We start from the raw sequence: 24,076 nt of genomic DNA, 5'->3' as shown, positions 1-24,076 counted from the left end.
ATGAGCACTAATGCTGTTCCACAGCACGATTGCACATTTCAACCTCTCAGACTAATCTTATATCCCACTTCAACCTACATTTTGCCATATATTGATAATGTAGTGTTGAATATTTTGCTAAATTGTTGCTCCTAAACAAATTTTTAACCCCAATAAGTGAATGGCTTTTTTTTCCTAATCCTGAACTAAATGAGAATCTAAACTTCAACTGACTCTCATGTTGTTGTGCTTGTCTCATTTTAAGTTGGAAATACACCAAATACAACAGGAACATTAGTTAAATAAAATTACTTGGATGTGATTAAATGTTCATTTATTTTATCTTTGTTGAGCAACCAAATACGAGTAATATAGATTTTACTGAATATTGCTGGGAGGGCAATTCATGCAGGTGATTCACAGTAACAGAAAGCTATAAATCAATCTAACAAATCAAATCCTCCATAAAACACTACTTCACACATGAGCCTGAAAGTCAACTTTGTGTTTTCCACATTATTCTAATCAGTCACCTGAAATCAGGAATTAATTTGAAGTGCAGCCATGATTCAATAGATCCCTTTGATTAATGCCACATTATCAATTATCATCCAGTTTCCATGAATTGGGTAAAAATAAGTTTAAGTTCTGAATGAATCTAATCTTTAAATCTAGGTTTTGCACTTTGTTGGGTGATAATTCAGCTCCACCTGCCTGACACAGCCTCTGACGGGCCGGACCTGGTGATGACGACGGCGGGCTCGACTTTCTCACTTCTCATTTATAAAGAAACACCATGATTAAGTTCTGCTAATGAAACATTTCATTACATAATTAAGTCTTGGTGCGATATTTAGCATTTCATAATACTGCTATAAGATCAATCATACAGAATAATAACACCTAAAGAAAAAAAAACAACAACATGAACGCAGCCAATGGCAGAATGACTATAAAGTAAATGCTGTACAATAAACTCAATATGACTTAAAGCTTCTAAGTGAATAAAATATACAACAGTCTGGTAAAATCTATAAATATTTTCACTGGACTTTTCAATGGATTTTTTGTTGCTCAGTTCTTTATAACATAACATAACAGGTACCTTTAAACCACATTAGAAATAAACCAAATGATCAAAAAATAAGTCCTAACCACCAATAAAAATCACGCATGTGGTATAAGTATCATTTCATTTAAAAAAATCTCTTCCTCGCCCTCCTGGGCGGTGCCTCCTTCCTTCAGACTCGGGTCCTCTACCAGAGGCCTGGGAGTCTGAGGGTTCTGCGCAGGATCTTGGCTGTTCCTAGGACTGCGCTCTAATATATATATATATAATTAAATGAAATTTAATTAAATGAAATGTACATATTTTTTAAGCTCTTACGACTCAACAACAAAAAGTTACAAAGATCATGCGCCGTGATGTTCAAAAGGTTAAATAAACCATAATATGCATCAAGCAACATTAGATCTCACATTTATGTCCACTGACACCAGTGAGTGGTGCAAATCCATAACTGGCCAGCAGGGGCGCAGTTACACAATCACAAAGCACTGTCGATTAAAAACAGTGATACCCCCCGAAAAAATTAACAGATCATAAGATGTATTCACCCCAAAAAGTATTTAAAAATTATTGTTATGTTATGTAAAATGTAATTTTGTTCTTAGAGGAAGTTAAACGTAAAGAAAATGTACTTATAAAATTCTGTATTTGTTACATCAATACCATTTGTACATGTTGTTAGCCAAATTTAAACTTCGATAAATAATAATATAACATTAACCAACTGGTGACTGGGCCTTGAGTCGGACACACCAGAGGTAGAAGAAACCCTAAAGGTCATGGGTGGATTGTGGGTCTCCAGAAGCAGCTGACAACCACTGGCAGCAGCTCCGACTTGGTAGGGGTCAAGGAGGTCATGGAGAAAGACTTTTGGTCAGTGGCAAAGTTATTCTGGCAAACCGACGAGGTGGCAACGGGCTCATCCTGTCTGTGGTGGGGGTAGGAAACTGTCGAAATCCTGCTCCACTCTCACAACATCACACTAATGTTGAGAGAATACCTTGAATCGGATGCATTATTTTCCAGCCCCAATGAAAAACACCTGCAACAATATAGTGAAAATGTTAATGTTTTAAATTTTAAGCCCTCCTGGCAGCAGTAAATCACACTAATCTAGGACAGATGAGGGAGCACATTTTGTCAGCTCTGCAGTCTGATTTAAGAGGAGAAACTCCAGCTTCACCATCACTTTTCTGTTCCCAATACTCCTCCCTCCGGGGCCACTTAGACATGCTGTGTATGTACAGTCTCATCATTCCACTTTTTGTGCAGCATTCTGATAGGTGCATGTTGCAACCCATCAGAAATAACTGCTGAGAAACCCAAAATAACGACATTTTTGATATCGTCTTACTTCTTTGAATGTTATACCGTAAATGACCGCCTGGAGTCGCTGTGTAACTATAAACCTGCGCAGATCGTTTTAATCGCCTTAAATAAAATCTTGTTTTTCTCTTGAAATTTGAGTCAAAATGGTTAGAGTGCTGGGATCATACTGGTATGGGGATAAGGGTGGGACTCATTCTGTCAGCGGCCTCAGTTTCATCATCTTAATGGTGTGTTTTTGCATTTCCCCTCATTTCCATCACCCATGGGATGACTCAAGTACAGCTAATTGTTGTGTTTAAGCAATACAAATGCTGTAGCGCTGAATTGATGCTGAGCTTACCTGGAATATTTGCTTCCCGCTGTTGCCTGATGTGCTTTAATATAAATTCAACAGCAAACTGCTTTGCTTGTGGCTCAGCTGGCGATGGTTCATCAGGGGGCAGCGTGATGTTTGTCTGTCAAAGGTTCAGAACGAGGTGAAGAGGGCGCCATGCCAGCTCAAATGAGCTTGTAAAATCTCTGCTAAATGAGCACAAACACCTGCGTCGCAGCATCAGAACAGAGATGGCAGAATATCTGTTTACCCAGATTTAAACCCACCCATGTCTGCCTGTTTTAGGCTCCTTTTCCTGATAATGGGCAAAGATAAACTAGACAGAAGCTTCCACACAGCAGATTTAATGATCCAGGAATGAAGAAAGGTGTGCATAACACGTGTGGAAAGTGCTGCCTCTGAACGGAGATGATGTGAGGTCAGGTCCGACGCATCACGGCCACCGAGCCCGACGTCCCTGAGGTTTGCAGCGTGCATCCGCCGTGCATTGTCACAACGTGTATGTCTCTCTTGGGTCCGGCACCAGGGTCAGCCACCCCAGAAAAAGCTTCCACTGATCTTTAATGTCATGACATCGAGCCTCCCGCCGGGCCCCTGATTCCCGGTGTCAGGGGATGCTTCTGCAGCGGTGCTTAGACAAACAAATAGCAGCCAGCCTGACGTTATTAATCCAGACGTGGCGGCATGGGCCAATACATCGCTGCCTGCCCACTGATGTATTGGACCGAGCAGAATACGGTGATGGACTTTTTCATAAGCAATCTCGTTTGATGAATAAAACATCAGTGCAGGTTGTTGTGGAATGTTTGAATAGAAGAGCAGAAATGCTCCCGGATCACAGGGCATAAACAGAAGTGTTAACCGCCGAAGAAGGGCGGCAGGTTTTAATGCTCAGCCGTGTCAGTCAATGAATATATAGAGGCGCCCTGAATCAGACATGTATCCCTCCTGTGATCGCCCGTGGTGACAAAAGGCAGCGTGATGAAATAATCAGGCTGACCTGAGCAGAGCAGAGAGAAACTGCCCCCCCACTGCTACACACAAAAAATCCCACAAAACAGCGGTTGGAGGTGGTGCGCTTCCATTAGCGTCTTCATCCATCCTGTAGGCTGTCAAAGGCCTGTGCGGCTTGATGCAAGCTCAACGTTTGGACTTACATTAGCATGACCTTTCCAGTCGCAGCCTCCATATCGGTATCGAGTTGTTGCTCCCATGAATAACAACACAAGGCTTCAACTGCCGTTAAATAGCCCCACCGACACCAAATATGCTGTCCAACCGCTTTTGTGTCACATTTTGATGCTAATGCTACTCAATGTCTTTCAGCGTAGTGACCTTTCAACACTCTTACAAACTCAATATGAAGTTATGGAGTCTCTGTTCCTTAAATCAGTCAAAGTGTTCTAAACAGGAATTTTATTACAGACCTGTTGGAGCGGAGCGCACTTGTTTTTTAACTTAATAACGTGGCTGCTGAGTGAACGCTGTGGTGTACAGAGCCATAAAACACATACGATCCAAGTCTCATTATACAAAGGCGATGAGCCATCCCAAAGCTGCTCTGTACGAACCGGCCCTTTGTCAGTATCTTTACAGTTCCACTTTCTGTCAGAGGAAGGAGCCTCCAACCATCTGTAATCGGCTGCTTACTCCAAATTCCAGCTTCGCTGTGGAAACACGTGGTCAAATGGCATGAAAATAACCTTACAATGCACTGAAAAGGGTTGGAGTTAACAAAAAACTGCAAATAAGGCAGAGGAACAAGAAGTGACTCCTCTCCAAGGACCAGTGCAGGACAAGAAGAGGCCTTAACCTGTAATTATAGGCCAATATTGAAACTGCTTAGTCCTTTATTTTCTAATTCAAGTGCTGTAGTTAACTAGTGCTGTGCACGCTCCTCAGTAATTGCACGCTCTGTTTCACTTAATCCAGAAAAAAAACAAATCCTGTATTTACATTCTTCCTTCGCGCTTGCTTACTTGGACATTAATCAACACTTTGGTAATAGCCGCTTTAGCTGACGACACGTCCATAAACAAAGCGGCAAAATCTATCCCCAAATGTCATATTTTTAATGTTTAGTGTTGCTAGTTTAATCCTTTCCTTTAGTCCTTTTGATCACAACACCGGCTGAATAGTGAACTTCTCACATGCTCACCAGCTAGCAAATCCGTCGCCATGACAACTAAGGAAATTCTATCTGCTGATGAAGACAGGGTGATATGATTAAAAACCCAGAGATTAAATGGTAATTTATCCCGTTTGCTGTTCTTTATTTTATCTGCTAATGACTTAACTTTAATGACAGAACTTTGTCCAACACTGTATATACTTTTAAAAAAATGTAATCTGTATTTTAATGGAATTTTTGCAGTTTTTCTGTATAAATTAGGGCAGTGGATTGAGCTTTATGAGTCAGACTTTTGAAAAAATCAATTTATTAAGGGGAAAAAATATAAAGAGAACAACCTTTTCGAGTAAACCCAGTAAGTCCATTGATCCTCCTCTGCAGCTCTTCACGGGCTGTTTATGCCACTCTTTCATCACTGGTTCTGTAATTCAGAACCAGTCTTGAAAAGTTCAGCGCTTTAAAGATCTTCCTCCTGTAACAGTAACAACAGTTTGTCTTATTAGGTCCAGCTGAACCCTGAAATATGAACTTACAACCGGCTAAACAATAGAGGCAAGTCAAAGACCAAGAACCATAGTTGGATCAATTATTAAGAGCAATGCAAGATTTGATGATTTAAATATAAACTCTCAGTGCAGACAGGTGGCTGGTGGACTCGGGACTTTTTCAGGGTTACCAGAATCTGAATTTAGACCTAAAACAGTCTCATTCCCTATGTGAACTGGGACCATAGAGGCAGGCATGTGTCACTATAGCTACCAACCACTGCTGATTATTCCAGACCTAAGATAGATAGATAGATAGATAGATAGATAGATAGATAGATAGATAGATAGATAGATAGATAGATAGATAGATGGATGGATGGATGGATGAATGGATAGATGATGGATGGATGGGTGGATGGATGGATGGATGGATGGATGGAGAGCGTTAGTTTTCCCTGAGTCAAACCCATGTCTGCAGCTCTTTGTGTGGACTCCTGCTGGTTTTTGTAGCAGATTTGGACTCCGCCGCGTTCCGCCGCTGCTAAATAAACCTTGTGCTCCTCTCCTTGTGCCCAAAAGGCTTGGCTGTGTTTGGATGCGCTGTCCGGTATCCATCAAGAAACCCGAGCAGCCTACTGGATCGTTGCCCCCCCCACCCCCACCGTCCTCCTCGCCCTGCCCGCACTATATGTTCCATTTCCAGCCCTCTCCTCTCGCTTCTTTACGCAAGCGGACGTCCGCGGCGGCACAGCGGCAGAAGTGCGCTCTGCAGGCGGGGAGAGCGAAGCACGCCGCGGCGGCGACACGTACCAGAGACAGACGCCTTTGTTCGGATCTTGCAGGCAGCACCGGGCGGTGGGTTTGCTTTCCTGTCGCCTGGACGTGGATGGCAGGCTAGAATAACTTCTCGCGGGGCAAAACCCAGCCTTGTTTCATGCCATCCGGCGAATCGCTGGAGCCGGCGCGTTGACGCCTGTGGACCGGGCTGAAGAAGGGAGGCTTTTCTGGAAGAGAGCAGCAGAACAGCGGCGGGCAGCATGCACGCACACGCGTTTCCGTCCGTCAGCTGGACGGGGTGAATGCAGGGAGTTCGGATTTGAACGTTGATTCCAAGAGGGGTCGCGATGCAGCAGCGTGGGTCGTAAACGGAGCCGAGGGATGCTTGAGGTGACAACAGCGGGCAGCAGCGTTATTGAATCGGCGTGAAAGCATGCATGGGAGCACAACTTTGACCGGCTGATCATCCCCCTAGAAAGTGCTTTTATCTATGAACCTGGCGTGTGCACCCAGACGCGTTTCACCGGTGCCATTTGCTCCGTTTGGATGATTTTAACCCCGTTCCTCTTGATGCCGGCCACTGCGTTGATGAGGATTAAAGCCCGGAGCTCTAGATCTGCGCAGCCAAATGATTGTTAATAGTTGGTGTAGGCAGGCCTAACCTCCACGTATGCAGATCCAATCAATGCGGAGAGAGAGACAACCCCGGCTGGCTGTTTACGCTTCTCTGGGAGTGTGACGGGGGTGTGTTTTCCCATATCTAGTTTTGTCAGACACATGCCCCAAAAAGGCAGAGAGTCTGGTCTGCCGAGGAGAGAAGACGCTGAAGAATTATTCTAAGGCAACGTCCCAAGAAAAGTTTCAATGGTTTTCAGAAAGTTGCCCGGTGTGTCTGCATCGGGCATGGGTCTGCGTCTGTCCCAGAAATTCGTGTTCTTGCTCTTTCTCTCCGCTTTGGTCACTTTATGTTTTGGGGCGCTCTTCTTTTTGCCCGACTCCGTTCGGTTAAAACGCATTTTTCTGTCCAAGACAGAGACCCAGCCGGTCACCGTTGGCTCCGGGTCGGAAAATGATGTCAGGGAGCACTTCAAAAAGCCCAAGGAGCAGGATCACCCGCGGGGCATGACCTCCGCCAAAGGAGAGTCGAGCACCAGGCTGAAGAGTCTGCGCCGCAAACCGCCGCTGCCTCCACAGGCCACCGAGGAGCGGCTGTCCGGAGGCCGAGCGCAGGAGGACTTGACTCTGTCCAGGACCAGGACCGAGTCCGCCTCGGAGAAAGCGTCCGCTGCGGATCGCGGGTCGGATTCGGATACGTTCAGTTACGCGCGGTTCCAACGGTGCCTGCTTAAACCCCCGCTGGGCAGAGACCACGGCAAGCCCAGCGACCCCAGGACCGCCGAGCGCAGGGAGAAAGTCAAAGAGGTAAGGATGGATGTGACAGGAGACCCCGCGGTGGTGCTGCTGGTGTGTGTGTGTGTGTGGGGGGGGGCTCAGAGACTGTAGAGGAGTTTGACACCTCATGTGCTGTTGCCTCAACGCTTATCTGCAACAAAACATGGGCCAACGGCTCGGAGAGACGGGATAGAAAGCATAAATAGGAAGTGTGTTTGTTTGAAGTAAACAAAGGACCCCTGCGCCCTGTTGTTCACTAACAAGGAAACGACAACAATTATGTACATTATTGGAGTTTGAGGCGTTGTAGATATAATCCCCTCCCACTCGGATCAGTTGTCTATATTTACTCTGCCGTTGGGAGGGAAAATGTGTCAGGACTAGATAAGTGGAGTGTTTCTGCATCTGATTACATTGTGAGAAAGGAGGATGACAATGGAAAATTTATGTTCAAACAATTCAACTAATGATCATCTGCAGCAAAAGCAGCTAATTCCGTGTTTTCTATGAACCTGTAATGCTATTATTCCTGCTGACTGGCTTTCCTGCGCGTTCACACATGCATTTCATTACATTTGCTGCTGCAGCGCACGCTGGCGGGTCGTTCTGGACGTTAAAACGTCCCTCATTTATCTGTAGCGGCGCCCAAAAGATGAGACTGTCTGCTGACACTTTGGCTGGGGGCTCTTAGGGCTGGGTGCCAGCTTTTTGTTGAGCCCTGTGGCTGAAATAAAGGCTACGGAGTGGCAGCGTCTGTAGATCACACATCTGTACCCACTCAAGGCAAGTGAGGACAGTGAGTGTTGGGGAGGGCTGGATGGGCTTCGGCCTCGGCCTTTCATACCTAAATGTGGTGCCTGATAATAAAGCTGTTTATTTTAAATCCTCCAGCGACTACGTGATTGTTGAGCTTAGGGATATTTTTGTCACTCGGTCACATCTGAGCAAAGGTCGGATAGTAGAATGGTTCAGAGAATTATTCCTTTTCATCAGAATCCCACTTTTAAAGCAGCTGATGAAGAGCGAGACATTTTCCCCCGCCCAAAAGTGTGGCCTTTCCTCTTCTCTGGTTTCTGGTGGCGCTAAATTTGCTAGCCTTAGTCAATTCCAGGATCACAGGGGGTTTCTTTAATAAAAAGCCAAACAAACCAAATTGGATTTCAGCTCTTGGGAAAAATCATTTCATTGATTGGCTGTAAGGGAATCCAGAGAGAGGGTATTCCCCCGTCCAGAGGGTCCCATCCAGCCTGACGATTGTCCCACCTGTGAGTGGACATTGTTCGTCTTGCCTGCCAACAACTGGGCAGCAGACCGAACACGTTCATCCTCTGTGAGCTGGGCACCTGCTTCCAAATGTGATTTAAACAAAGGTACAATGGCAGCGCTTTAGGCTGCCCACACCTTGCTAAGCCTTCAAAGGTACTGCGGAATACTGCCACATTCGCCAGGATTCGGTTCATCGCTTCGCTATGACAGCTCATTCTCCTTAACAGGATGAAGGCGATATTCAATTTTAAAAGGGGGGGGGGGTTCCCTCTTTATAGTGCAGCATTATGGATTACTGAGGTATATCTCTCTAATGTAGGGCTGTCTAGCAGAGCTCGCACCACCAAAAAAAAAAGAAAAAGAAAAAAAGCCGGCTTGGAGCAAGGTAGCAAATGCCCTTTTTTGGCAATTGCCATTTTGCTGCACATGCCCTTAACATTCACAAAGGTTGGTACAGCGTAGAAGCACCGGAAGCAGAGCAAAGAGGACATTAGGGTATGAAGAGATCTCTTTAGCCATGCTGTTCACAAAGGTGTATGCAAGACAGGCTCCATAAAGCCCCGAGATCAGCTCTTTCTGTCCTCGGCTGGATTTGATATGTTGGCGCAGTCGAATGTGTCCCTTTGCTCAAGGGGACACCCTGTATAATGTGGCCCCTTAACGTATGATTGGAGAGGAAGGAAGCAGCACACAGAGGAGATAAGGCAGGCAGCTGCGAGAGGCACGGTGAGAGGACGTGTCGTTCAGCTGAGACTCTTCCGGTGGGGCAATCAAAATCTGCAAATGGCCTCCCTCTTGCTCTCTACCGTGCACATCTGTGGCGCTGTTACATTGATAATTACCTATAAGAGCTCGGGGATGAATACAATCCAGAGAACTGCATGTGCTCTGTCCTCGTTTTGAAGCAAGTTTATTTTTAGGTCAGCCACTTAAGCGTGCACGCATGGAGGCAGCATGTTGAGGACAAAGGAGAAGAGTGAGAAAAGCCCTCTCTAGACCGTAATGTCTCTCTTTATTAGACAAAATTACAGTGAAAGATTTGATAAGATCGCCTGTAGCTATTAGCTTAGCAAAAATACTGAAGCTGTAGAGGTAACCTGTGCCCTGCCTGTGACCTTTGGATGTGACTTGCAAGCACAGTTGGTTGGAATAAGCAAGCCTGCCTCTATTCGAACTGGTAAAAAATACAAATACCAACAGTTTGATGAGGCAAACAAACGCAACACAGCTCCGGAATAATGATGATGGCTTCTAAAGCCCCCATAAGAGTAATGAATACTGAGCTCATGTCCGTCTGAATAAAAAACTGCTGTTAAGCCTGCACCTGCTGGCCTGCCCCGAGTGCTGTGACCCCCCCCCCACTCCCCCCCCCCCCCCCCCCCCCCCCCCCCCCGGTGCGCCGAATAACCTTCAGTCTGAGCTAGCAAAGTGGCCACTTGCTGAGCGAGGAGAAAGAAACAGAAGATGAACAAAGTCTTAAGAAGAGGCTTACACGCTCGGAGGGTTCCCACAGAGCAGGGACATTTCTGTCTCCATCTTCTCTGGGGATGCAGGGCCAATGTCAGCACCAGTGTTTGGGAAATAAGCCCACCTCTGTCTCTGGTCTGCAGGGGCTTCAGCCACTGGCTATTGATATTTCTCACAAGTCAATAGCAGCGGGGACAAATATCAGCTGGCCGAGAGTGCTGCCAGGGATTGATTCTGGTCTTTACAGATGCAAAATAAGATTCCGACGCTTTTGATCAATTCTTTGAGATGTTTTACAGTTGGATTGGATCAAGCAGGTGTGCGTTCAGTGCATTCGGGGGTCTACTGACTTTGACTTTTCAGGTTCTCGGTCATCATAGGGAATAACAGATCGAAGCTGGTTTCATTATCAGTCAGTTACGGCGGTATTCTGCTATTAACCAGACGCATTCCTGTCATCCGCAATGGTTGCAAAAGTAATGAAGCGCGGGAGAAAATACAAGCTAATGTGACTTGAATAAAGAATGAGAATTCTTGGCAGTTAGCGACATGGCCTTACCGCCTCTTGAGGGAATAAAAAGCGCGTCGTTAACGCCAATGAACGAAACCGCTGCGTATCTCCCAACATGACTCAAACATGGATCATTTCCGGTGTTTATTGTATGTAATAACACCAACTGGCTGTGTGCATATTTTCATTGCAGTGATGCTGTGACAATAAAACAGTGGAAATACAGAAATGTCAGTAAAGTAGGTGCTTTAACCCAGTCACACAAGCACTGAACAACCTTAAGGAAAGGTATGCAATTCAGGAGCTTGACATGCGCCATCCCATAAATCCGATAATGGGTCACCTATGAGTCATGACGCCACTCGAGGCCAAATGTAGGTGAGATTGATTGTTGACTTTTATATAACTCTGCATTTAAGCACTAGCAGATGGCTGCAAGCGTCTACTGTAAAGTCATGAAGGTACTCTCGTAGAACTCATTTTTCTTTAATTTCCTTCATTTGTGTTTCGGTCTTTCCGCTTTAACAAACGTGACCCTGAACTGTTGTTTCTGTGGAAAACCTGGTGTTTTTCAGCAGCAGCAGGAAAAGAAAGAGAAACGTCAGACAAAAGCACCACAGGTCATCAGATCCTGTTTTAAAAGGCAGTGATAAAGGCTGATTACACCATTTAATGTCAGGCCTTTTCATCGCAGGCAGTCACTGAAGGGCAAGAGCGGTTGGGTAAGAAAGGTAAAAGGAAGGATGTGATATAGGAGGGAGATGTTAGCTAACATCCTTTTTGCATTCACAGCACTTTTCTGCCTACATTGCCTTTGTGACGGGGCGTTAGCTTGAGGGCAACTTTCTCTGTTAAGGCACGCTTTACAAGAGGTATGGGCACGTAAGAGTGTAAATGTGCACGTGCGTTCGTGCGCAACTGCTGGCAAATAGCGTCGCGAGACTCGCTTTGAAGGGGATATTGTTTTTCATTTCGGTGTGTGTGTTTTTCTGTGCTGAGCCGAGCCAGGACTGGAGTGGAGGACTGCATTACATCTGGAACAAATCAAATGCTCTTATCTCTTCAGAGCCCAGTCGGATCTTCTCATTCACCTAGAATTAAACAGGGCTTGCACACACGCACAGACACACCACACACACACGTATTCGGTGTGCATCAGCATATTCCACAGGCGTTTAACTCTGGCGTAGCTTGATGCTTTTCTTGATGACTGGGTCACGTCTGCAGATGTTTTCCCGTATTACACAATATGAACAAAGCTTTTCTCTGGAACCCCCCCCCCCCTTGCTCCTGCAAATCCATGTTTGCACAGGCTGTAAAAAAGTGCCTCCACTCTGTTTACCCACTGTTCTTACTCAAAACCTCCCTGTCTCTATTTGTCATAAGCTGCAGGTATTGCGTCTATTAGCATAAAGAGAAAAAGGTCAGTGCCTGGACGAGAAAATCTCTCTCATTTTGAGCACCACCACGAGCAGAGTGCGAACAGTGGTGAACGCTCTTGGCAGATCGTGTGTTTTCCTTTAGCCAAGTGAATTTTCGCTTCTCTCAGATTTGTTCAGAGTCGCTCTCAAAAGACTTTTTACACTGGCACTCTGGCCTTCCAGTGCCATTCCTTGGAAAAACATTTATCTTGGAGTTCAAGGCATCGCTGACATAATGGGGTCATTGAACGGTTACCTCTAGTGATGCGCTGTGAAGCAGGAAAACACAATTCCTTTCTAGTCTCCTTACTCCCTACTCTTTTTGCAGCACCTGGGAGTTTTCATCAAGGTTAAAATGAGTGAAAAGCAGGCCTTGTTAACTGCCACAGGTTAGCAGCACTCTTCCTTCTTGAATGGGACGGGAACAAACGGTCCAACCTCCAACCAGGCTTTAATGTATGTATTTGCTGCAGACAGAGGAAGAACACAAGACCAAAAGTCCAGAGAGGGCCTTGCACTGTACGCCGCGGGCTCTGCTTGACATCCTTTGCTAGAATGAAGTTGCCCCCACCTCCTCATCCACCCCCCCTCACTTTCTTTCACCCGGCTCACTGCTCCAGCCTGATTCAACAAATAGGACGGAAACGGAGAGACAGAGACAGCGGCCGAGATGGCGGCTCTCCGAGCCCCCAGCTGAGCTCCAGCTCCTGCCTTTATGCCTGCTTAATTGGTCAGAAACAACATGCATGTCTGTATTCACGGGGTAATGGCTGGACATTAGACTGGGCTGGAGGACCTGGCTTCTCCCCATCGTCTTTTAAAAAGCGCCGGCTCCGTCCGCGGCTCCTCCTTCTTGGTTGCCTCGGGGATGTTTGTTGCCGCTGCTTTGCCAATTACTGCCCCCCGTGCATTGCTGGAGAGCCAGTGGAGGCTGCCTGGCTGCTGCCATGGCGGATTGGCCCGTCTGCCTTGTCGTTATCGTGTTGTGACATGGCTTCAGACTGCTTTCAAGATGGCAGAAATAATACTGTCAAAGCTTTTTACTGCAACGCGCAGAGGATCTGGTTGGCCAGGGTTGAGTTTAGCCCCAGTGTGGACAAGAGCTTCTTCTGTTAACCATTTAAATGATCAGCATCCTCTCGCCGTCTGTGGACAGGCAACCAAGTCTCCCATAGTGATTTTCTCCTTCATCAGCACCAGTGGGCAAATAGCCATTAATTAGCTAAATGCTTACGAGACCATCCTAGCAAAATCTGTCTGTGTTCGGGTGTGTGCCTCTGTGAATGAGCGTCGTGTGTGTGCGTGTGCACATGCTATAATTGCAATTAACTCCGTAATCAAATGGGAGCAGTGGCCCTCAGTGCTCATTAGGGAGCCATATAGATTCCTCTTGTTTCCATCAAGTTTGGACAACAGGCTGGCTGGGTAATTGCAATTTTCATCAACACGGAGCCACTCGATAGGCGAAGACGCAACACAAAAAAAAGATTCAGCAGTATTCATAATTGTGTGTGTGTGTGTGTGTGTGTGTGTGCGTGCAAGAGAGAAGAACCAGCTCAAACATCTTTAATTGGCTGAGACGTCAGTCACAAGCGTTTATGCACATTTTCTGACTGCTCATACAACGCTTGATGGAAGAAAAGTGGACGCAGACAACACCGGTGCATGAAGAGCAATAAAGAAATGAAAGAGAGAGAGACAGAGAGAGAGAGAGAGAGAGACAGAGTTGGATGGATGGATTTCTTTTTTTTGTCTTCACTTCAAAGAGGGTGGAGGGGCCACTCTGGGTGAGAGGAGTTACTAGGGGAGTTCAAGTATCTGAGGATCTTGGCCATACCTCAGGGTTAACAATGAGTGGATCATCTATCTATCTATCTATGTATCTATCTATCTATCTATCTATCTATATCTATCTATCTATCTGTCTATCTGTCTATCTGTCTATCTGTCTGTCTGTCTGTCTGTCTGTCTGTCCGTCTGTTTTGCAAAAGTTTCACAGATCATTGGGAAGAACACAGATCCCCCCCCCCCCCCCCACACACACACACATAAAACACTGGATGGTGAACCTACATTCCAGTAACAGGAAATGGCCTCGTGTCATTTCCGACCTGTCAGCCTGTTGCCTTGTAAGGCTGCTGTGAAACTATCTAACAGTAGTTTTAATGCGGAATAAAAACGTGCTGCTATTTTTAAACTTCAGGGCACTCTGCACTGTCTCCTTCCTCATTTTTGTTTTTCATTTGTAATTTGAAGAACACGTTAAAATTCACTTTCAATGATGTATTTTGAGGAAATGTAACATATAGAACAGAGAGCGACAACAGTCCATATGCTTAAACCAGCCTGATCTGGTTGCTCAACCTTTTCTGAGTCTTGTATTTGATCTCTTCTTACTTTCAAAACGCGTGGCTCAATAAGAGTAACGCACGTGAATGCATCATAACATTAATAACGCCCCATTATAAATAGACTAGCTGTGATAATATTTGTCCAGTCCAAACTTATCTACACTGTGATGATCATGCACTGCTGTTTATGAATAGCTTATTTAATTTGGGTAACTGTGGCTCCATTATGAGGACTTTGTGTTTACAAATTGAATTGAGGGGATTTGAGTGGAGCAACATTTATGAGATGAGGTTAACTCGGGTAAGAGACAAAAGCAGGAAGACAATAATAGATTCTAATTAGACATCACATCTGTGACTGTTCCCATAATGACACTAAAAATCCCCCATTACTCTGTGGGAAGGGTAATGATATCAAAACAACAATGTGCTCAGTTATTAAATCTAAAAGTTATTATTCCACACTTCTGGGAACCAAATGAATTTATGGGCAGATAAACTATCGTTGACCATTTTCTTCCTTTTAGAAGTTATGAGAAAAAAAAGTTTGATCAAAGTAAATAAAGGACAGCTCATTCTCCGGGGGGATGTGGGGAGGAAAATTGTGCACGTTTAAGCATGCGGCCAGACCTCTGTAATGAGAATCAACGCCAGCGGTGCTGCTTTTGTGCTTTCCAAACAAAATGAGATGGATGATTGCAATTAATTCTGCAGCCACTATTAACTGAAGTGGCCATCCCAGCAGAATTGAGCAGCAGGGTGTTAGAAATGATGAGAGCTATGCAGCGTATATGCTTATGTGCAAGTGTTTCAAACACAGTCTGGGGTCCTTTTTAAAGGTCCCCAAAGTCCTCAGAGCGCAACAATATGTAGAACTGAATAAATGACAAGTCCAAGCTAGAGTTTATTCCAGGTTTTGGTTATTTATATACTCCAAAGCACATAATGTCAATGTTTAAATATATGACAGTGTCAGATAAAACTGCTCCTCTGCAAAACTTAGGAGCAAACAGTGCTATGCTAGCATGTTACTTATGTAGCCGATGACATCTATCGTACTTTTTAGGGACCTGGGTATGCAGGTGTAGGTTTCTAGTATATCAGGGGTGTCCAAACTAAAGGCCCCAATACAGTGGGAGGTTTCTATCCTACCAGGGAGGAGACCTTTTACCATGGAGTCCAGTTTCCCACCAAATAGCATGAAAGCTAATAGATGTGTGTGAGATGATAATAATTTAATATATTTCCCAACCTTGGAATTCTTATTTGATTAGTAATGATTTATAAATCATGTTGTTGATAAGGTAGTACATCAGTCAGCATAACAATACTATCAGGTTGGATTCTTGATCGGAGCTAGTTTGACTTGATGAGTGCGGTTTGGCTACCTGGGATTATTTTATTAGTCACGCTGAGATTGAAGTCACCGTGCCTGAAAAGTGAATTCCATAGGTAATTTATAAAACATAAAATGAAATAACTATGAGATGCTCATTGCGCTGTGTCAAGCTCCCTCGCTTTCAATGTGTCCTGAGACTTTATGGCCAAGAATTGGTTTTGTGAGCGGACACATGAGTGAATTCACAGTGCTAACAGCTAAAGAAGCTAACGGAGCAGAAAAGCCCAAACCAAAATAAATGAGAGGCTTTTTTTAGACACAGAAAATCCAAGCTGGCAGAGGAGGAGATGGTTTGGTGGCCAGAAAGAATCCGATTCATGCAAAAAGTTCAAAACACTTTTGGAAACTTTCGGTTTCTGTTGCAATTGTTATTGCATGATGGCGATGTTGGTCGGGGAAAAGGGGGGGGGGGGCTTTGAGCTGTGAGTATCACTAAAATGCTAAAAAATGCTGCTTTGGCCTCAGTTTTGTGACTTGTATCAGTCATGTGGCCCTTGTATGACTAACCACTTTAGGGTTTATTTGACAGGGCCGGGCCCCTTCAGGAACCACCCCCGGGCCATTAACAGGAACTGTGAGGTTAGTTGGGTCTTGAGGTTTTCGCGCCGCTGATTGAGAGCAGGATGCAACGCTATGAGAAATCAGCAAAACAAGCTCGGTCTAATTCTTCTTCAAGACGCCTCCTCCTCTCGTTCATAACATCCATGTGCACAAACCAGAAAACTCTGCGGCCTCCTCGGCCCCTTCCATGTCTACCTCCTTCCCTGTTGGTGTCTTCTTTGTCATGATTTTTGCTTTTGGCGGCTTGCCTGGGTCGTCACGGCCAAAACAACCGCACAATGATTATGCACCGATCGAAACTTGTGACTTTGCCAAGAGGTCCTACCCTGCAGGGGAGACCCGACCATGGAGAGGGCCAAGTCAGAGGAGCGGTTCCTGTAAAGTTCCTGCCCCCAGTATCCACCAAGAACTCCCACATTGGAAGCGTGCCTTGTAATATCTGATTATTGGTCTGGAAATTTGGAGAAATGTAATATTTAACTATTGTTTTAGTGTATCTTACAAGTCACATTTCCTTACGTTGCCTTTTAATCTCTTTCCAGCCTCCTCCTCAGTCCTGCCGTCTGCCTTTTCCCCATGAATCCCCAGTTTGAATCACTCGTTGACGTGAGCACATGTGCAGATGCGTCACTTTGGAGCATATTTATCTTGAAAGGGGCCCAAAAGAATTTCGGGAAATCTCTTGCTGCTACTTACATTTAACATTTAACATTTCGCTGATGTTTCTTGTGGTCACTTGGGACTCGTCCATTTTCGGAGGTTATCCTGGGACCCAGGTCGGGCAGTTCATCATCCCCTCTACGTGTGGTGAACTCATTTGTTCAGTGCCTGCATTAATAATTCAAAGCAAGCGAGAGCGAAATGCAGTGTAAGATTTCTTTTTGTAGGGCCCGTCTCCAGTCTCCTCCAGGACTAGTTTATTACTCTCTCCATCTCACCCCTCCCGTCCCGTCCCTCTGCCGGAGTGTTGCTTGGACTCCTATTGTTTTGACAAATACTTTGTTGCCCCGCTACCCTACCTGTCAATTGATATAGCTATAATGTCATTTTACCCGACTGCTGTCACCGTGTCTCGTGAAACAGGCAGAGGTTCTGCGCACAGTGCTCGTACGCGGATCCCTTTTTTTGCATCCACTGCTAGAGGTCACAGTGAGATGGTAATCTGGACTGCAGTCAGCGGGATGCCTGTCAGCTCAGTTTTGCCGACAGTGAACCAAGCCATGATTACACCGTCAAAATGTCTAACATGGAAGGGCAGATTCTAAAATAGAAGCTGTCAAAGGCTGGCCGCCTCGTGAGCCTGAGGGTTTCAACATGCTCAAGCAGCGATGAGCGAAATATGCAAGACTTATTTTAACATGTGCGGCGATTAGTCATTTAGGCAGGCGATAATGGCTCTGAAGGTAATACATTTCTAATGAACAAGGATTTTCACTTTAACACGGAAAACATTAATTCACCGCCAGCGTACGAGGACAGTTACACTGAAAGTGCAGTGTCGTTAGCTGACTGGGAGTTGTTCGGCTTCACTGGCCATGAATGCCGAAAAACACGAGTGCCGCTAGGCAGCCGTTGAACCACAGATGTGAAACCAAAATTCAACTATGGTGGTTGTGGCTCAGTCTGTTCGGGGGACTGGGCTGAGAAGCTCAATCTCTGGTGCGGACAAAGGTATTCTGGTAGTAGAGGAAGGTGCCAGAACTCTTTCAGAGCACTGCTGTGGTGCCCTTGAGCAAAGTACCATGCTGACAAGGCCCTCTAGGGGGCATCTAGGGGTGGACCCTGCCATATGTGCACCCTCTACGTGCCCCCACAAGGGAAAAAGACGTTAAGAAGCTGAAAAAAAAGTGAAAAACGCTCTGTATTTCGTCCAGCAACACCTGGTGGTGCATTCAAAGACTTCTCTACAGCAAATCAGCAAAAACAGCCTCCACCTCAGGTCTTCTAACTCCAGCTCCACCTCCAGCTTGGAGCTCGTGGCTGAACGGCACAGTTGCCAAACAGAATGACGACTTTTGAGCCTCGAAGCACAGCCACCACGACCAGGGCAAAACAAGAGGATCGCAGTCAGCCGAGTAGCATTTGAATCGTTTTAATTGATGTTTTGAATCGCTTGACTTCACTCCTTTCTCTTGATTTGTATATGTGGAAATAAAAAGCCCCATTCCATTAGATCCACTCGTAGTGGTTTTTCACAGTGCCATTTAGGCCAACAGAGCTGTAAAGTGACTTTGTTGTAAAACCACTGTTAATGTGGCTGGTATTACATGTAGACCAGCACTCCTTACATTCACCACGGCAGAGTGACTTCAAGAGTCGGCCAGAACCAGCAGAAACACGCCGTTGTTTTTGCCAACGTATTTGTGTTGACGCTACTAGCGTTCTGGATCCATTGCTCACTGAATCTGCTAGCAGCATACAGTAACCCCCTCAATTCAGGATTCGTAAACTCGGCCTCCATTTCTAATCCTGTTCCAATGCGTAGGAAGCTGCAATAGAACTCAAAGAGGGTAACTGGCTGCTGATTAAAAAAAAAAAAGCTCCTACGCCCACATTGTTGGACTATACTTCACTGGATGAAACCCAGTCCAAACAAAATCCTCATTGTGGGGTTGTTGCTGTGGGGTTTGCATGCAATTTGTATTTTCCTAATCAAAAAAAGGGCTATATCTAATCCACTATCCAGATCACTTTAACTCTGTGCTTACAGCACAGGCAATCCTTCCTTTGTCGATTCTACTCGGGTGTCCCACTTTTTTGTCGAGCATGACGCGCCACCTCCCATGCGATTAAAGGGAGGATGAGAGGTCGAGCGTGCCTGGAGGTTACACAGATTTCTGCAGGTTCACTAGATTTAGGATGGATCTTATACTGTATAAAATAACCTCTTTGTAACAAGACGGTCAAGAGGAAAGTCAAAGGACGCTTTATGTGTTTATGTTTGTTTGTTTTATTAATTTGCAGCATCATTTAACAGCAAAATTACACCACAATAGAGAACATAATGCAGTCTGCCGTTGGAGGTTTTTTTTTGCTGTTGTAAAATGTGAAGGTAATGCTTCTTCTGTACGATAATATGGCCAGAGTGCACCGGTCAAAGTGATCTAAAAGCTTCCACTCAGTATAATGTGGAGTACATTATGGTGGGAATGACTAGCAGCTGAGTGGGCAGTTGAATGAGTCAGATGACGTTGGGACCTTAGCAGCAGAGGTTAGCAGGCGTGTGTGAAACGGTGGGACTGTAGTGACGAAAGAGGTTAGCTGAGTAGTCGCAACACGGAGATTAATCAGATGGATGAGTGGAGGATTAAGCAGCTGTCATGGCGACAAGCAGTTATTTTCATGATGTCTGCCGGCTTGATGTAAATTTGGATCTCTCCCTTCATTTAGCTTGTTTACATCTTCACCGTATGGATGCAATTAGCCAATTTGGTTTGGCTAATAGCGGCTAAAATCTTAAAAGCGTTGTGAGCCTGATCCTACTCAAGATTCTGTTTCACAGCGTAGCTTTGTCCCGAGTTTGCCACCAGAACCCCCACGATGGTGCTGAATCAGCCTCTTTTAGCAATTCACCATCTGCACATGGATGTTAATGTCCCCCAGGGGTGTGCAGTATCCTGACAGGCATTAGCATCGTGATATATTGTTTTGGTATTCTTGCTGCATCACCAAGCTAATCTAAATGAGGTTATCCTCTGACGGTCTGGTACGTAAACGCCCATATTCACACGTTTATTTATGCATGATTGCAGGCTCACCCATTTCTTTTCCAGCCACCCCATGTCCTGACAAAAAAAATAACATTTTAATCTCACTAACAAGCATTTTTGGTGTTTTAAGGGACAAATGTTACAATCGAATAGTGATTATTTATGCCCTGTTTCTGAGCTTTGTGTGGGACTCACCATATCTTTGTCATATGTCAGAAATTGATCTCCATAAATAGAACACTCATACATTATGGAAGCATCCCAAATCCCAAACTGAAAATTAAGGAGTGAGCCTTTTTGAAATTTGGGCGTAGTGTTTTCTCTTACCGTCCCTCCATTCTGCAGTGTGGTACTTTAAAATCTGCAGTCAGATTATAGGTAAGATCCAGCTGCAGGCAAAAGGAAGGGTGGAAATAAGCGAAGACTTATAGAGAGCCTCACTTCCCAAGGTGTTTTAAGGTCAGGAAGGGATTTTGTGGGGAGAAATAAAAAAGAAATAATTTTGGAAGGATTTAATCATTGCCTGGAGCTGGTCTTGCACTGTATTATTATAGCACTATAGCACCCTCCATATATCCTTTCCACAATATAGTATCGCAGATGCAAGATTAGCTCCAAATATGCAGTTCTGCTTCAGATTTGCAGTTCATCGAATCCTGGATCTAATTGCTGGGGGGCAGAAATATGAGGTCTTCTCCCCGATTCTGAAACATGAAAGAAAAAGGGGACATATCCGAGATGGCGTTTTCCAGAGATTACAAGCCTGTGCGCGTCAGCTGCTGCATTCTGCTGTTTCATCCTCAGGCTGGTCTCACATATCAAGGTTAAAGGTCGGCTCACACTCATCCACCAAAGTGAAAACAGTGCAGGAATCAGTGATTGGAATTTCCTGCGGTCTGTTGTTGACACCGCAAAGGTCCGTGAGAGTAATGTCTGAAAAAGTGCCCTCTCAGCACTCTGAATTCATTCTGCTTGGAATGCTGCCTGGATGTGAAGAAAACAATTGAGATTTATGAGTCTTGTGGATGTGCACTAACATTCTGCTTTTCTTAGCTAAACCCGGGCTATAATTTGCCCCTCCCCCCTCCTCTGTCATTCACTCTTCCCTCACAGTCCCGCCGCCTTTCTAACTCCCTCCATTCCATGTGTTGAAGGCCCTTCTGCTATGATGAATCATCTGGATTGAATACAGTTTTCGAGCTTCGGAGATTAAGAGAACAATTCATCATATTTAAACCCAGTGTCACAGCACTTACAGTAAATCACTTTAGTGTTATAATATAGCCAATGAGTAAAATACTAAAGGTACATAGTGAGATTGATGCTAGAGAACACTGGATTGGGTTGATTGGACCTCCTTCTCCTGCTAATTTTGGATTTGCTGCCAAGGCTTAGCGTGGCTAATTTCCTGCATTTATGACCCAGCTCTCCTGTATTAAAGCGATATTATGGAGTGTGCCTGCTTCTGATGCTGCTAATGATTGAATGCTAAAGATGAACAAACCTTTGGATTCAGGCTTGTTCAGGCACACGCTACAGTAGAGTTAATACCAGCGTATGGTACTACAGTAAAGCTTTGCTTCTACTCCACGGATACGCACCCGATTCTGTTGGAAGGTGCAGATTTTTGAATAAAACTCTCTTTAGCTTCATTATAAAGTGCTAACATCCATGGTTATATAAGCACATGTGTAGCCCCCCCTCCCCCCCCCCCCGCCTTTGTTTATTGTGCCTTTGTTGTAGCACATCTATGAATGTGTATCACTTTGGCAGTTTATTTCCACTTCCCTATTATCCTTTCCTTTGAAATGAAACCCAAGTAGAGAGGAATAATGACTCAGCAGAAACAGGTACTCCTCCGATTCCCATTTCACCTTTTTTTTTTTCAAATACAAAGATTTCTCTGGTCCAGGTTTTCCCGACAGCACCAACGCCGCTGCTGCTGGGCCTCAGAATGTCGGTGCTGTAAAAACAACAGAGATCAATAAGACCAATTCCTGACAGGTCAGCAGCTGGCGCTCAAGTGATTCACTAGGAAGGATAAGGACGCTTCTGCTAGTAAATGTATTGCTTTGCTTGACCATTCTCTCTCTCTCTTCTTCTACATAGTAATCAACTAAATATCTCTATTGTGAGCAACAATTCTGAGATCTTTTGGCAATCCTGCGCCACAAGATCATGTGTTGGGCCCATTTCCTTCACCTAGTGTGGAAAATAAGGAGTTTTGTCCAGGAGAATGCATTCATTCACTTCACTCACCTTTCATTTTCAGTTTGTCCATGATGTGTTCACACATTAGTATCATACTCATTGTATTATTATTATTATTATTATTATTATATATTTTTTTCCCCCTCATAAATCTACACCCACCTCATGACAACATCCCAAACCCGGATTTTAAGAATTCTTTGCAAATTACTAAAAAAGAAAAGCTGGAATCCACAAGTATTCAGACGCTCTGCTGTCACACTCATGTGACTCAGGAGCCCCCGTTTCTTTTGTTCTTTTGCTTTGAGATGGTCCAACATCATCAGACTCCATCTGTGGTGAATTAAAGGGTTTTTGGCCTGATTTTCAAGGCACACACCTGTCTAAATATCAGCTCGTGGTGCAGATCAGAGCAAAAAAGGAGGTCCAAAGAACTTCCTCGTGAGCTCAGAGACAGTCCTGACCCATCTGGACAAGGCTAGGGAAAGAAACGGCTTAATTTCTTGTTTCTAAGAGCTCAGTGACCTCCATAATCATATGAAAGAAGTTTGGGTCAACTGGGACTCTTGAAGAAGATCAGAACTGAGCATGGTAATGGAGAAAGTTTCAGACCCACAAGCACTGTTGCAGCTTTGCACCATGACTGACCAACAGGAGAAAAAGACACGTGAAAAATCCAAAACACATCTGAAGGACTCCTTGCCTGTGAGCAACTCTGTGTGTAGATTGATAACGGGAAAACAGTGTTTTCTTTTTATCCTGACAGTAGGCTTCTCTGTAAGAGATAGTTGAAATTTTAAGAGCGTGCGGATACTTTTCATAGCCGCTGTATATTCAGCATGTTCCAGCTCCATGTTGAGTTGTGGGATGATGGAGATTGTTGTGTTTTGACATGGTCTTTTTGTGAGGAGATGAAGGAAGAGCTTCTCTTGGGGGGTTGTTTTTGAAATAGCGGTTTTGGCCTGTATTTACATTTCCAGCATGTTGCTAATGAGTTGACAGATTAATTATAGTCTCCCTGTGCTGATTCGTTCTATCAGCATCAACTCTGAGAGCAGGCGCACGTTAAAGGGCAGAGTAAAGGCTTAACACCGGGAGACGGCTGCTGGACAAGTAAGGTTTAGCAAGAGGATGCACATGCGTCTTCTGTCCTAAAGGAAAACATGGGAGTAAGGTTTTAATTTCTGCGAGGATTATCCAAATGTTTCAGGGGAATGAGCGACCTCACCAATCTGTGCAGCGTTAGATTGCACAGATCCCCGCGGCGTCGGTGTGGGAGAGTGTGTCTTTTCACTTGCTAAATTTCGCTAATGAGCAAGTCGAGTGTTCCACTATGTGGATGACACATCCCCCCATCTATCCGCCGGGGGAATTGGCTGTGAAATCCAGGGAGAGTTGCTAGTTCAGGTCATTTATGCAGCGAGTCTATATTTACAGAACCTCAGACTGGATTCATTAGGCGTGGTAAGGTAGATGAAAGGGTTCCTCCATCACAGAAGCAACGTAAAGAGCTCCAACTACACACATAGTGTTTCATAGGAAGCTGAATGTCTTATAGATTGTGATGATACTGGTCGACCTGGAGGTCACGCGTGCCAAATAAGTTGTCTTTCAATCAGTTTTGTCTCCGCTTTAATGTTCAGTGCCATCACAGCATGAATGTCATGTGCCTTGGTGGCG

The 24,076-nt window shown here is 44.9% G+C and overlaps 1 protein-coding gene across 2 annotated transcripts in view; it reads left to right on the top strand.

The window, feature by feature from the left end:
- Nucleotides 1–6,051: 6,051 nt before the first annotated feature.
- LOC130532885 (mannosyl-oligosaccharide 1,2-alpha-mannosidase IA) overlaps nt 6,052–24,076 on the top strand; it is a 129,313-nt gene continuing 111,288 nt past the window's right edge. The window contains exon 1 of one of the 2 annotated variants that reach the window (XM_057045806.1): nt 6,052–7,529. In XM_057045806.1, the coding sequence (XP_056901786.1) occupies nt 6,972–7,529 (558 nt within the window). In that variant the 5' untranslated portion in view covers nt 6,052–6,971. The remainder of the gene's footprint in view (nt 7,530–24,076) is intronic. The other variant, XM_057045807.1, reaches the window with a different exon arrangement.

Source organism: Takifugu flavidus, chromosome 10 (assembly GCF_003711565.1).
Source record: "Takifugu flavidus isolate HTHZ2018 chromosome 10, ASM371156v2, whole genome shotgun sequence".
Taxonomy (NCBI): domain Eukaryota; kingdom Metazoa; phylum Chordata; class Actinopteri; order Tetraodontiformes; family Tetraodontidae; genus Takifugu; species Takifugu flavidus.
This window is presented reverse-complemented; position numbering and strand designations above follow the sequence as displayed.